Below are 13,314 nucleotides of genomic sequence, written 5' to 3'. Positions count from 1 at the left end.
TACATTGGGCCTTGAATAAAATAAATGAAAACCTTGTTGTTGTTTAAAACAAGGTGGAGGGACTTCTGGAATAGCCGAGTAACCCCTGAAAATCTGCTCCTTCACAAAAGCAATGAGAACACTAGCAAAAATTGTCAAAGTCAACTTTTTCTAACTCTGGAAATTAACCCACGGTGGCAATAATCTGAAGAGTATTTCTTTAACAAAAATACCTGCATCTCAGTAAAATCAGAGAGCTTTGTGGCATTTTAACTCACCCTATTCCCATCCGCTTCTCTCCAGGTGGGTGGTAGCCATGGAAACTGCAGCCTAGCTGTCACGGGAAGGGGATGACTGGGTTTGGAGTGCCTCATAAAGGCTCATCTCCAGATAACTGTCACTACTGGACCTGTCTGACAGCTCCTTGGAAAAGCCCCATGTGCAGAATTTGCTGTTATTTCACCTGACTTAGAGCTCACTCTGTTGGAAAAACCCTATCCCTACGACGTTTTTCAGAAATAATCAGCAGCAAAGACTTAATGTTGCAGCTGCCTGAGGTGCTAATACCAGCAGGGGAAAACAAGAGGCTGGTCAAGCAACTTAAAGAGAAAAGCTGCAAAATGATATGCCCTCTGAAAAGACCTGACATATTCCTGCACATCTAGAAGGCCACATGCATGTGCATGGCTATGCACATGTCCAGCAAAGACCTGAGAAACCCCTACTCGCTCACCTCTGTCTCACTTTAAGATCCCGTGTAAGCCCCTCAGCCAAGGATTGAAAGTATAGGATCAAAGTATTTGGAAATTTCTGTTCAATCATACTTGAGCACAAGCTATCCCAGCAGAGACTATGGTGGCCAAACATGCCAATGAAAACAGACTATAGAACGACTGCAAAAAATCACTAAACAAACCATAAAAATAAACCATAGGTGTAGGGTGATTTCACTAAGAGTTAAAAAATTAATACCAATTCTTCACTAATCTCTTCCAGAAAATGAAAAAGGAGGGCACACTTCCTACTCATTCTAAGAGGCCAGTATTACCTTGATACCAAAGCAGGCAATGACATCACAACAAAAGAAAACCGTAGATCAATGCCTCTTGTGAGTATAGATGCAAAAATCCTCACCAAAATACTAACCGATGAATCCAGCAACATATATAAAAAATGATACAATCTGAGCAAGTAGGATTTATTCCACAAATGCATGCTTGGTTTAATATCCAAAAAATCAATCAATAATACCACAATAAGTAGTACTAGTATAAGGCTAGAATACATAGATCAATGGAATATAATTTAAAGTCCATAAATAAATCTACACATCTATGGTCAACTGATTTTCAACAAGGTTGCCAAGACAATTCAGTGGCGGAAAGATGCCAGAGTTGCCAGTATGTTTGGTGAGACTCCCCTTCTTAAACCCATTCCAACCAGGTTTTCACCTCTACCACTCCATGACCACTCGTCACTGTCGGCAATGGAGATGGTATCAAGCTGTCATCGACTTAACATATTTAGCAGCATTTGACACAACTGATGACTTCTTCCACCATGACTCATTTTCTTGACTTGGCTCCCAGACACTGCATTCCTGGTTCTTCTCCCTATCTCATTATCCCAATAGTTTCTCTTCTCAGTCTCTTTGTGTGGTTCCCACTCATCTCCCTGACCTCTTATGATTGCAGGCACCCAGGTTTTAGTCCTTGTTTCTTTACTCCCATTCTTTTTGGCACTCACTCTGCAATTTCATCTCATCTCATGGCTGCAAATGCAAGCTGTATAACTGATGACTTCTAAACTCATAACTCCAGCCAGACCTCTTCACTGAACTCCAGACTCATATATCCAACTATCTATCCAGCATCTTCCTGTGGCTATCTAATGGCATCTCCAACTCAACACTTCCAAAACCAAACTCCTGATCGTCCATCCCAAACCTGCCCTATCCACAGCTGTCATCTTTGTTGGTGGCAACTTCATCTTTGCAGTTACTCTGGTAAAAACTCCTCTTTTTCTCTCATACTCTGTATCTAACCCGCCTGCCAATCTTGTTGCGTCTACCTTCAAAATATCTTCAGAATCTTACCAGTTTTTACCACGGCTGCTGCTACCCCTCTGGTCTAAAGTACCATCGAATCTCAGCTGGATTCCTTCCTAACTGGTCTCTCTGCTTCCACACTAGCTCCCGAACTGTCTATTCTTAACATAGCAGCCTAATTGACCCCTTAAAACATACATCATGTCACTTCTCTGCTCAAAATCCTGCACGGGAATGTCTAAATAAAATATATTATATTTATATAATGGCATATTATATAAATATAATATATTTTATTTTACAACAAATAGAGGAAATGAGCTAGATTTGTGTATATAAACAAATATCACAAAAACATAGTGCTGTGTGAAAAAAGAAAATTTCAAAAAGGTACTACAATGTGACACCCACTTATGTAATTAGAAAAACACACACATCAACTTATTATATATTATTGAATATATAATAGAACTGTACACAAAAAAGGTATGAAAAACTAGCTAAATTGATACACATCAAATCTAAGATTTTGGTTGCCTTGGGATAGAGAAAAGGGATGCAGGGAAGAGGGGCAGAGGGAATAGGCAAGGAAAAGAATTAAAGGGGCTCTCAACCTTGTAATTGTCTATAATAATAAAAGCTTAATATGCTAATTAGACTGAATAGCCGAACGACCTTCGGAACGAAGCCAGGGATGCAAGAGCTGAGGCAAGCCACCGCAGCTGCAAGGGCCAAGCCCCTTGCACGAATTTCGTGCATCGGGCCTCTAGTATTTTAATATAAGGAAGTCAAGCAAATATAACAAAATGTTAACAATATTCATCCTTGGTATTGGGAACATGAATGTTTGTTATACTATTTAATGCATTTAAAAAATTTTTCCAAAATATTCAATTAACAAAAAGCATACAGAATAGCATGATTTCAAAAGATATAGTTGCTAGGTGTCAAACCCATTTAAGCAATTAATTGGTTCAGTTAATACTGGATCAAATGTCTAAGATAATCTCAGTGTCCCTTGGAATTTTACTATTTCCCATAAATGTTATCTTCCCAGGAATCAGGTCCTGTTTTGGTTAGGACACCTGGAAAACCGTTTGGACTCACAAATTCCAATTACCATTTCCTCTTGGAAACTAGTAATTTCATGCTAAGTTATTTTTATTAAACTCTTATCATGCCCATGACAAATCTCCTTAACAGAAACCTTGTTTGGGGATCTGATTTTAATTAAAAGAGCTCTGTTATCAATGATAAACTCTCATTCACTCCCTTCAACTAGTCTGCCTCCTTATGTTTACCAATGAACATCCCTCAGTACACATACGGATTTTTCTATATTTTTTCTTAGTCCTATATTTCCAAAGCTGACTAAACAACTTCTATCAGTCTGCTCCTGACTTAAAAGACACCTCCATCTAAATTCCATCGCTTGTTGTGTATATGTGTGTACTTGTATATTTTTTATCTATAGCATTAGACTATGCTGGGTAACAACTCCAAATATAAGTGGCTTACCACAATGGTTTCTTTCTCATTCACATTACATACTGGTAGTTACAGGCTGGTATAACTCTGCTTTATACACCTTCTCATTCCAGGACCCAGACTGAAGAAGTACCCCCATCTAGAACATGCTATTCTCAAGTTAGAAGGAAAAAGAGCAAGAGAGTAAGAATAAATAAAGAACTCCTATGACTCAAAACAAAAAAACAAACAACCTGATTAAAAAAATGGGCAAAGGACTTGAACAGACATTACTCCAATGAAGCAATAGAAATGGCCAACAAGCAAAGAAAAGATGCTCAAATCAGTAATCACTGGGAAAGTGCAAATAAAAACTATATTTTTCTGAGTATTCAAAACAAACAACAAACTCTTTTAAAAAATATTTTTATTATTGAGTAGAAAGAGAGGCACTGTTATTAATTTGACACACTCCCCCCCACTCCATCTTCCAATTCCACTCCACCCATAAATAAATCAAGGAGCCTGGGTTGTGGGCAGTATGTGCGTAGTAGGGTAGGATGAGAGGAAGTTATCATCTGCTAGGTATTATACATCATATTATTTAAATATCCCATTATAGACATAAAAAGGGGGCTCAGAGAGCTTGAGTAAAATTGCCCAGTGTGTCACAGTGAGGTTCAGGCTTGTGGCCCAGAATGGAGGAGGTACAAACACTACAACTTGCTCATCAAGTCACAAAGGAGCATAGATGGGGGGCAGAAGGGGGAGTTGTACTACCTGCAAACTTCCTAGAGAAGGAAATAACATGAGGCATTTGGTTATTCTTATTTATGCCATGGGCCGTTTAGATCCTTTGCTGCTCCCTGGAAACTTGGGAGATGATGCCCGTTTTACAAATAGATCCCTCAAGTCCATCCATCTGTCAGATGTTTGTTTGCTTCTTTTCAGTTATGAGTTGAACATGCACCTGTTGTTGGTGGTCTAACCACTTGAGAGGTCAAATCTGTCCTCAGATATGCTTCCACTATGACTAGGACCAGTGAAAACACAAGAGATTCTCTGTCCACAGTTATGCCACAGTGTTACACCTCTCAGATAAGAGGCCATGGGTCAGGCATAACTTTTGTTTGTATTCAGCGAGCCAAGATTCATCTAGTCAGTTCCACGGGCCTTCATTCAGAAACTGAATTCCCCCGTAGCTCCCTTTCCTTTATTATTATTGATTTTCATTTCCTGGGAAACACAACATGACTCTAATTAACGAATGAGGCCACATTCCAAAGCCGCAGATTCCATTCTCCTCCCTCAACTCTTCCCTGGACTGTCTGGACCCTATGTAACAAGATGTCCTGTCCTTTGCTCCTGGCCTTGCAGGAAGGCATGCCGCAAGCTACGGTCTCCAGCTTTTATTTTCCATCTGCAGGGTGATTCACTGCAAGGAGAGTAACAGCTGAAGATGTGGAGACACACGCCTCACAGACGGCTGTGGGAATCAGATTGGATCTGCACTCGAGCATGCTGGAAATGAAAGACCATTGACTTTGGCATTGGGATGAAAACCTCTGCCAAACACACATAGACAGTCTCTCTCTCTCTCTCTCTCTCTCTCTCTCTCTCTCTCTCTCTCTCACACACACACACACACACACACACACACACACACCTTTCAGAGAGACTGCACAGTTCCCCACATATGGCAAACATATTTTAGGGGAAGCACCATGACTAGAGGCCAGTGGGAGAGAAAGAAAAGGAAAATAATGAGAAAAATCTTCAATAAGCCTAAATTGTTCCAGTCAGACCGCTGAGAAAGAATGCAAAGGATTGGAGATGAAAATTATTGGTAAAATCAGCATTATAACCTAGCTAAATTCTTTCCTGCTTCAAATGTTACTAGAACTCACTCTGAAGACAACAGTAGCACCTGGGGAACCAGCCTTTCTGTTTAGTTGGAAGCACTTGGCCTAACACAACAGAGACATGTGAAAAGAGTACATTATCTAAAACAAAAATGTTTTCCTCTGATTCACAATTTCAAATATTCTTAATTTTACTTGTAAACAATTACGTGTAGCGGGGGGGACAGGGGGGAGAGGAATACATGTATAACTAATTTTTTTCTAAATTTAAATTCTTTATTGTTTAAAGTATTACATGAGTCTCCTTTTTCCCCCATTGACCTCTCCCCAGCCCCTCCCACCCGCCCAGCACATGCCCTCACCCCCCTGCTGTCTGTCCATTGGTTTTGCTCATATGCATACATACAGGTCCTTTGGTGATCTTTTACCACCTTACCCCCTGCCTTCCCTCGTAGGTTGGACAGTCTGTTCGATGCTTCTATGTCTCTAGTTCTATTTTTGTTCATCAGGTATAACTAATTTTAAATGGCAGTGGCTCCCAACACTTTAAGTACAATTGTACTCTAAATTTCTATTTTCTCTGTGACATATTTAATGATCAATTAAATGCACTGTGAAATTCCCAATATAAAGTAACTAACAAAATCCTTGTTAGAATGTAAACAACTGGTCTCTAAGTTATGTTTTATAAGAATTGATTTATCAAATTTTCTAAAAATAAAACCAGAGAAAAGACTCCAGTTTCTGCTCTACGGAGTTATTGGTGAAAGTTAATCAGATAGCCTGAAGGAACACAAAAAATCTGATGACTGAAAGTGGTGGAGTGGAAGAAACACTGGCCTGGTGTTCTTGGGGCTTCATTCTAAGGGCTCTCCTTAAACTGAGTTTAGAGTTTCACCCCGAGGCTGGAAGGGAGGTGCCGATGCATTTTAAGTAGAAAGATGACCATGCGACAGTGTGGGAAATGGACTATCCATTTCTGAGACTGACACAGGAGTAAAAGGGTAATTAATTGTCCAGGCAAGAAATAATGACGGCCTTGAGGTCAGTCTGGCTCTCCACTGCCCGTGTGCCACCAGCTCCTGAGGCAAAGGGCTGGTGGAGGCAGAATAAGGTTCTCTCCCATGAGTGTATCTTCCAGAAGTGGTACCTTGGGGAGAACAAAAGTCCTGGAATTGCCACCTACTAGCTGTATGGCCTCAGGTAGCTAATTAAGAAGATATATTTGTTAAGCATTTTACTAAGTATGAGGAACCTCTCAGAGATGGATTTAAGTGTATTTTCTAATTTATTTACTCTTTTCATACCTTAATTTATTCATCTGTGAAAGAACAGTAATGCCTGACTTATATGCTATTTTGCGGATGAAAAGAGAGATCATATACATGAAAAGGCTTCATAAATCTTAATAAAGATTACTTTCAATATTTTTTCCTAGATCTAAAAATGCTATGAGTATTTTCTTTCCAATCCCCAACTATTGGAGACTGCATAGGTTGATGAAAACAGTTGTTAATTGTTGATTTGTATATTGCAAGACATAAAATATGAACAACTATTAACGCCGGCGGTCTTGATCTGGCATCTAGAAGGGTTCAGGAAACCTGGAGAAGAGACTGTGCGTAAATTAATAGAGTCCAGAGACGAAACATAATTTTGAAAGGCATTTGGCAGGGGCAGAGGAGCTTGGCTGAAGAAACCAAGTTCTCCTTGTCTCAGGACCCCTTGCTTTTTATTAACACAATTTGTCCTAAGGCAAGGTGGAGACATACACATCAAAGGCCAGGGTTAGGTACAGAATCCATTGTCAGATTGGGGCATTGCTTTCAGCTGTTCAGGTGTTTGGCCAACAGGAGGCAATAACATGTAGATTGAGATGCCCTGAGCTGTCTGGCAATAAGCAATCATCCTTTTCAGGCCTGGGGAAATGCCTTTAGCCATTCCCAGCAGGTGATAACATATGTGACTCAGCCCTTGTTGAGTCCCCAAGTTCCATCAACCTTTTGATGAAACTCTTGCAATTATGACATGCTGGAATTGGCTTCCGGCAAACTATGATGATGTTTTCACCTTCCAGAACACTGCGAACACGAGGTCAGGTGTTTAAAATAATAGCTGCTAAAGGGAGACTAGCTTATTTGATTATACTTCTGCATGAGAATGGCTATCAGAAGCAAAAGCCTTCAGTTTCAGGATAAACCATCAGGAGTAACTTACCATCCTCCCCCATGAATAAATGAAACTCTATGGTCATTCTAAAGGACTGATGTCTAGGCACTCCTTCCTAGGCACTCTATGGGCACTAGGCAAGCACAGTTTCTATTCACACTATTAAAATGGTGATGAGCTACTAAGTGGGATGGTGGTTTATGGCCACCAAACATATCATTCCTTGGCTGGGGCTTTGCCATAAGGTGAAAGCAGATATGTAATGAGGACATGATCCATTTAACATTTTCATATTTTTTGCTAGGGAATCTCTTAAGGACCCTATCTCTAGGCCAGGCTATCCGCCTGTACCAGAGTAAACGGATTCATCCGCAGTGAAGATATGAGTCAATATTTTGGCTCTGTTCTGAAGCCTTTCTTGGCTTGGACTCAAGTCACTGGACATTGCCTTCCAAATTTCCCAGCTACTTCTCTCAAGTCTTTTCAAAAGCTATTATACAAAGAATGACCAATGGGACTCCTAAATGCAATCCCCAATAAAGCAACATTGGAGTTACGTAAGCCACTGGTCGCTAAATTCTATCCTTGATCCCCAGGAGATTAGGCAACAGTATGAAGTCATCAGTTTGAATGCAACCCAGTACAGAAAACAACTCCAGGGTCAGAAGTACTAATAAGACGCAACTTTTGGTATTACACTTACCACGTATAGTAGGGGGAAAGTTGAAAAAATACTACTGCTTTATAGTGATACTTAATGATATGAATACAAGGAAAACATTTAAATGAAACAATCACATTGGATGAAATCACCCCTGACCAATTTTTTAAAAACTGGAGCTAGGTAAACCCATTCAAAAACTTCCTCAAAGAATCTGAAAATAAAAGTGTTCTGGGTTCCCATCTGAGAAGCTGACCTGAGATTGCTGGAAAAGGATGCTCTTCTCTGGGTTTATGCCACAGGCAAGGAGAGCCGCAGTCATGTCCAAGATGCTCTGGCGCAGGCCCGCTGGGTCTTGGGGGACAGTGATGGAGTGCAGGTCAACGATGCTGTACAGCACGGAGCCGGGCTCGTTCTGCAAGCTCACCCAGCTCTCAATGGCTCCCAGGTAATTGCCCAGGTGAGGGGTTCCTGTGGGCTGAATGCCGGAGAATACTCGCCTCACGGCATCTTTCTGGAACAGAGGAAAACAGACATATTTGCTTCTGGGGTAGAATCCACGAATCGTATGTCCAGATTACCATAGCTATAATGGCTAGGCTTGTTTTTTTAAACTGCAATCTGACAGTCATTATTCTTATGCGTTTGTTTTGTGCCTACTCTGTGCAAAGCACAGCGTTAGGTGCTATTAGGGACAGAAAATAATATTTAAAATGTGGGGTGTGCCCAGCAGGCGTAGCTCAGTGGTGGAGCATCGAACTATGAATCAGGATGTCATGGTTCGATTCCCGGTCAGGGCGCATGTCCAGGTTTCAGCTCGATCCCCAGTGTGGGGCGTGCTAGAGGCAGCTGATCAATGATTCTCTCTCATCACTGATGTTTCTATCTCTTTGTCCCTCTCCCTTGCTCTCTGAAATCAATAAAAAATATATTTTAAAAAATAAATAAAACATGGGTTTTTTTGGACTCAAAAACTTACAAAGACGCATATACGAAACGGTTTGCATTCCCCAAGAGAATGCAATCTAATTGGAGAGAGAGGATATGTTTATGAAAAGATAAGAGTACAATGTGGCGACATGACCTTGATCAGTTTGGAAAGATAAATAGTGGGGTACAGGCGGGAGTTCTCAGAAAGAAAAGATGACTGTGGATCCCGTGAGAAAGACTTCAGACATAGAATCAAATTTCATTGGAAAGTAAAGGGACCTCATGGGTTTTTCATGCGATTTCATTCATTTTGAATAAAGGCAATGAAGGCCATAGATTAGGGGTAAAGGCTACTATTTACTTAATTCAGTTTTCTCTAACAATAATTGCCGATGTAATATCAGCAATATTATATAATTAAGTGTATATATTAAATGTAGTTAGTTATATAATTAATATAATTAAGTGTGCAGGATCTTGGGCTAGAAATTTGGAAACCTACACTCTATTTCTAATATTACCTCTTGATAAAGTTACTTAACTTTTTCTTACTTCAGCTTCTTTTTCCTTTGATAAATCATACTTGGTTTTTTATTTCTTCAAAAGAAGTTACCCATCGTTGGCCCTTTACACTTATTACTCAAGATGATTTTAGAATCATCTTGTCAAACTCCAAGAGAAAAGAAAATGGTTGGGGTTTTTGATCAAATTTCGTGGAGTCTATAGATTGCTTTGAGGAGAACCAACATCTTCATACAGTGGGTCCTCCAATACAGGAAACACTTAGTATATGAGTGTCTAAGGTAAAAACCATGGCTGTAGTTGATAACATTGTGTCGTGTAATTGCAATTTGCTAGGAGACCAGAAGTTAAATGTTCTCACTAAAACAACAACAAAAACAAACCCACAACAAACAAAAAACAAACAAATAACATGAATATGTGAGATGATGGATATGTTACTCACTACATGGGGGAAATCCTTCCACAATTATATTATCTCCATGCTCACTTTAAATATCTTACAACTTTATCAACTATATCTCAACAGAGCTGAACTTTTAAAAAAGTAACATTAAAAAGTCCTTATCTTTATACCTGATACTAGCTCCTAAGAGAGATATGTGAGTGCCAAGGCTATTTTATATTTGCCTTTCCCGTCCCCAGGAATTCCAAACACTCCAAATACGGTCTGTTTTCCCCATAGCTGCTCACTTTTCTCTCTGCTCCTGAGATGATAGCCCTAAAAGTAGAATGCCATGTCATAGATCCAAAGTTGCACTTGATCTAAGCACTCAGAAGACCTAAAAGATTTTTGACTTTGAGGATATGAAATATATCTTCAAAGTAACTGCAAACAAATATACCTTACCAATTAAAACCACACACACACACACACACACACACACACACACACACACACAAAATAGGCCTGCAAATGACTAACTCCCCAAATCATAATTTAGAAATAGTTCATAGTTGAGAACTGAGGCTCAGGGAGCGGGAGAGAAAGAGGGAGGGATTGAGGGAGGGGGGGAGGGTAGGAAGGGAGGAAGGAAGAGATGGAGAGAGAAAGAGAGAGGAATTAGCATAGAATAAGTACCTATCACTGAGGCTTCCTCCAGTACCTTGAGACCTTAACCAGCCCTGGGTTCCTGATATGGGAATAAGCAAAGGAGCTTTCAGTGAGGTAAAAATGATTAATGGGCGTTAGGGTCTGATTGATGAAGGGAGAAAGCAAAGCAGAAAAACAAGCTCTGAATTTAATAAATGGAAGAGAGAGAAAAATACCATCCAGAAATACTTGACTTGTCCTAGGATGAAGAGAGACTCTTTGTTAATGTAAAGAGTTATGAAGACTAGGAATATCAACTGAAAAAAAAAAAAAAAGAGTGGGAATATTTCCACATCAATCCCTCCATGGTCAAACTAAGGAATTATTCCCCAGGAGAAATGGAGAAACGAATTCTTGAGAAAACTAGAAGAGAAAAGCACCAGAGGACAGACAGAGGGGAAAAAGGAATTGTGATCAGTGGGACAGGCCCGAACAGGATCTAATACATCTTTTTCATCCTCTAGTTTCTGTGATTTTATATGTCCACGCAGAGGGGATGATGTTATCAAGAAGTAAGAGCAACAAGAAATGTTTCGTTCAATGTTTAAGCAGCCATTAAGCAAATACAGCCTGTAAATGAGAACTGGATTTTTGGTCTTAAAAATATACAGAGAGCATCCTGCGGGGAGTTTATGTTCGCGTCTGTTCCCGGGCAAGAGTCAGCAGGCAGCCCGGCGGCGTGGCGGGGGAGATGCGCCTGGTACCATGAAATCACAGGGCTGGAATGTGGAGTTTGGATGGTGGGAGGGTGGGGGTTCTGTGTTCAAAAGCACTAGAGTGGGGGGCGGGGGGAAAGCCTGGGCTTCCCAGTGGACGGGAGGCAAACCACAAAGAAAACAGCTTTAGGACTAGCCACAGGCATTCGTTCACTCATGGGAAGCCTGGAGCATCCACCTACAATCCCATCACAGAGTACTGAGAGCAAAAAAGGAGCATTTTCACAAAACAGGGCTTCATTTTTATTTCAGGTGTATTTCCTTAACAAATGCCACTTCCATCCAGTACAGTGATTGGCTCATTTTGTAACAGGACCAGCACTCCCAGTGGGCAGCTGCGGCCCTGGGATCGGAAATGTTCCAGAAGAGAGGGTGGGTGTGCGAATCAAAGGGAGAAAATACTGATCAATCTGGCAGGTGTAGCTAAAGCTCTTCCTGACTGAAGGAACAGTGCATATGCAAAAATCATAATGATCTTAATTTTAACTAGGGCACCCAAATACAATTGAAAAATCCCAAGCTGCTAATTATGGGAAAAGATAGTTTTTGTGATTAACAGAGCTTCTGTATTTAATCGAAAGTGAATGAAATACATTAAAAGGAGGCTGCCTACTAGTTTTGAAACTCAATGACGGTGGGAACCAGACATCAACAAAAGATTTCAAGACTCATTACAGAATCCTGCTTACAGCCAGCTGCAACGTCAATTGTTCATCACACCTGTCTCAACCACAGTCAAAGGTAAACCCAAAACTTGGCTGAACAGCTACTATGTCCAATTGGTCCTATGAATGGCATGTTATCACAGATTGTGATAAAGGAGTAAGCAGCTGGCCAGTGTGGCTCAGTGGTTGAGTGTCAACCTATGAACCAGGAGGTCACAGGTTCAATTCCCGGTCAGGGCACACGCCTGGGTTGCAGGCTTGATCCCCAGTAGAGGGCGTGCAGGAGGCAGCCAAGAGGTGATTCTCTCTCATCATTGATGTTTCTATCTCTCCCTCTTCCTTCCTCTCTCTGAAATCAATCAAAAATATTTTTTAAGTAATCAACAATCTTATCAACTAATTGGGATGAAAGTCTCTTTCTGTAAGTCTACTTATTCTGTATGTAAATAAAATATACAGCTTAACACTCTCACTCCTTAGCTCTCTGTTAGCGTTTCTCAATTCTATCCTTTATGTCATCCAACTATTTCAATCCTAGGCTCCTCGAGTATCTCCTCAAAACTCTTTAAAATGTGTCCACTACCAATTAGTGATTTAAGAGCTGAAACAGAGGCGACCCTGCATAGCAGAATAGCACTTCAGCTGGGAGGACCCAGGTGCTGCGTCTTTGAAGCTTTCTTTGGCCATGGCTCAGCATTGTTCTGCTGCAGTCAGCTCTTTCTTCCAGAAAATACAGGAGCCCGGGGTCTGGAGAGAAAGTGCTGACTCAGCACTGAGAAAAATGGGTTTGTTTCTGCTTAGAAATGAAACCAGATGCTCAGATCTGGGAATCAATATAGTAAATATTAATTCAGTATAAGAGAAAGCAGGTCATATATGGCCCCCAAACAAGAAATAATATGTAGGTCAACAATTAAAACGGAAGGAAAGATTGTTTTTTAAAAAGGGGGAAAATTACCTTTTTAAAAAAGACTGCGATTTTCTTAAGGGCATAGGTGATAAGCACTTGGTACCTATTGTTAGGCCAGTGAAAGAATTTAAAAGGAATAAGCTTGAGTTTTAAAAGTTTCCTAGAGACTTATTTAAGCCACTTCCAAATATTAAAAGCTGGGCACCTTTTCCCTGTGCCTGTGCTGTCCTTCCATCAGCTGACGGGATGCTTTCACACAAGACTTTTCCTTCTTGGGGGAACGTCCACTATCA

General features: G+C 40.5%; 1 protein-coding gene across 1 annotated transcript in view; it reads right to left on the bottom strand.

Annotated features, from left to right (window-relative positions):
* WARS2 (tryptophanyl tRNA synthetase 2, mitochondrial) overlaps window positions 1-13,314 on the bottom strand; it is a 65,460-nt gene that overhangs the window by 25,319 nt on the left and 26,827 nt on the right. Inside the window, exon 2 of the mRNA XM_008147243.3 lies at window positions 8,442-8,699. Coding sequence (XP_008145465.2) covers window positions 8,442-8,699 — 258 coding nt within the window. The remainder of the gene's footprint in view (window positions 1-8,441; window positions 8,700-13,314) is intronic.

The sequence above is a fragment of the Eptesicus fuscus genome, chromosome 22 (assembly GCF_027574615.1).
Source record: "Eptesicus fuscus isolate TK198812 chromosome 22, DD_ASM_mEF_20220401, whole genome shotgun sequence".
In the NCBI taxonomy this organism is placed as follows: Eukaryota; Metazoa; Chordata; class Mammalia; order Chiroptera; family Vespertilionidae; genus Eptesicus; species Eptesicus fuscus.
The sequence above is the reverse complement of the archived record's forward strand: the minus strand, read 5'-3'. Positions and strand labels throughout refer to the sequence as shown.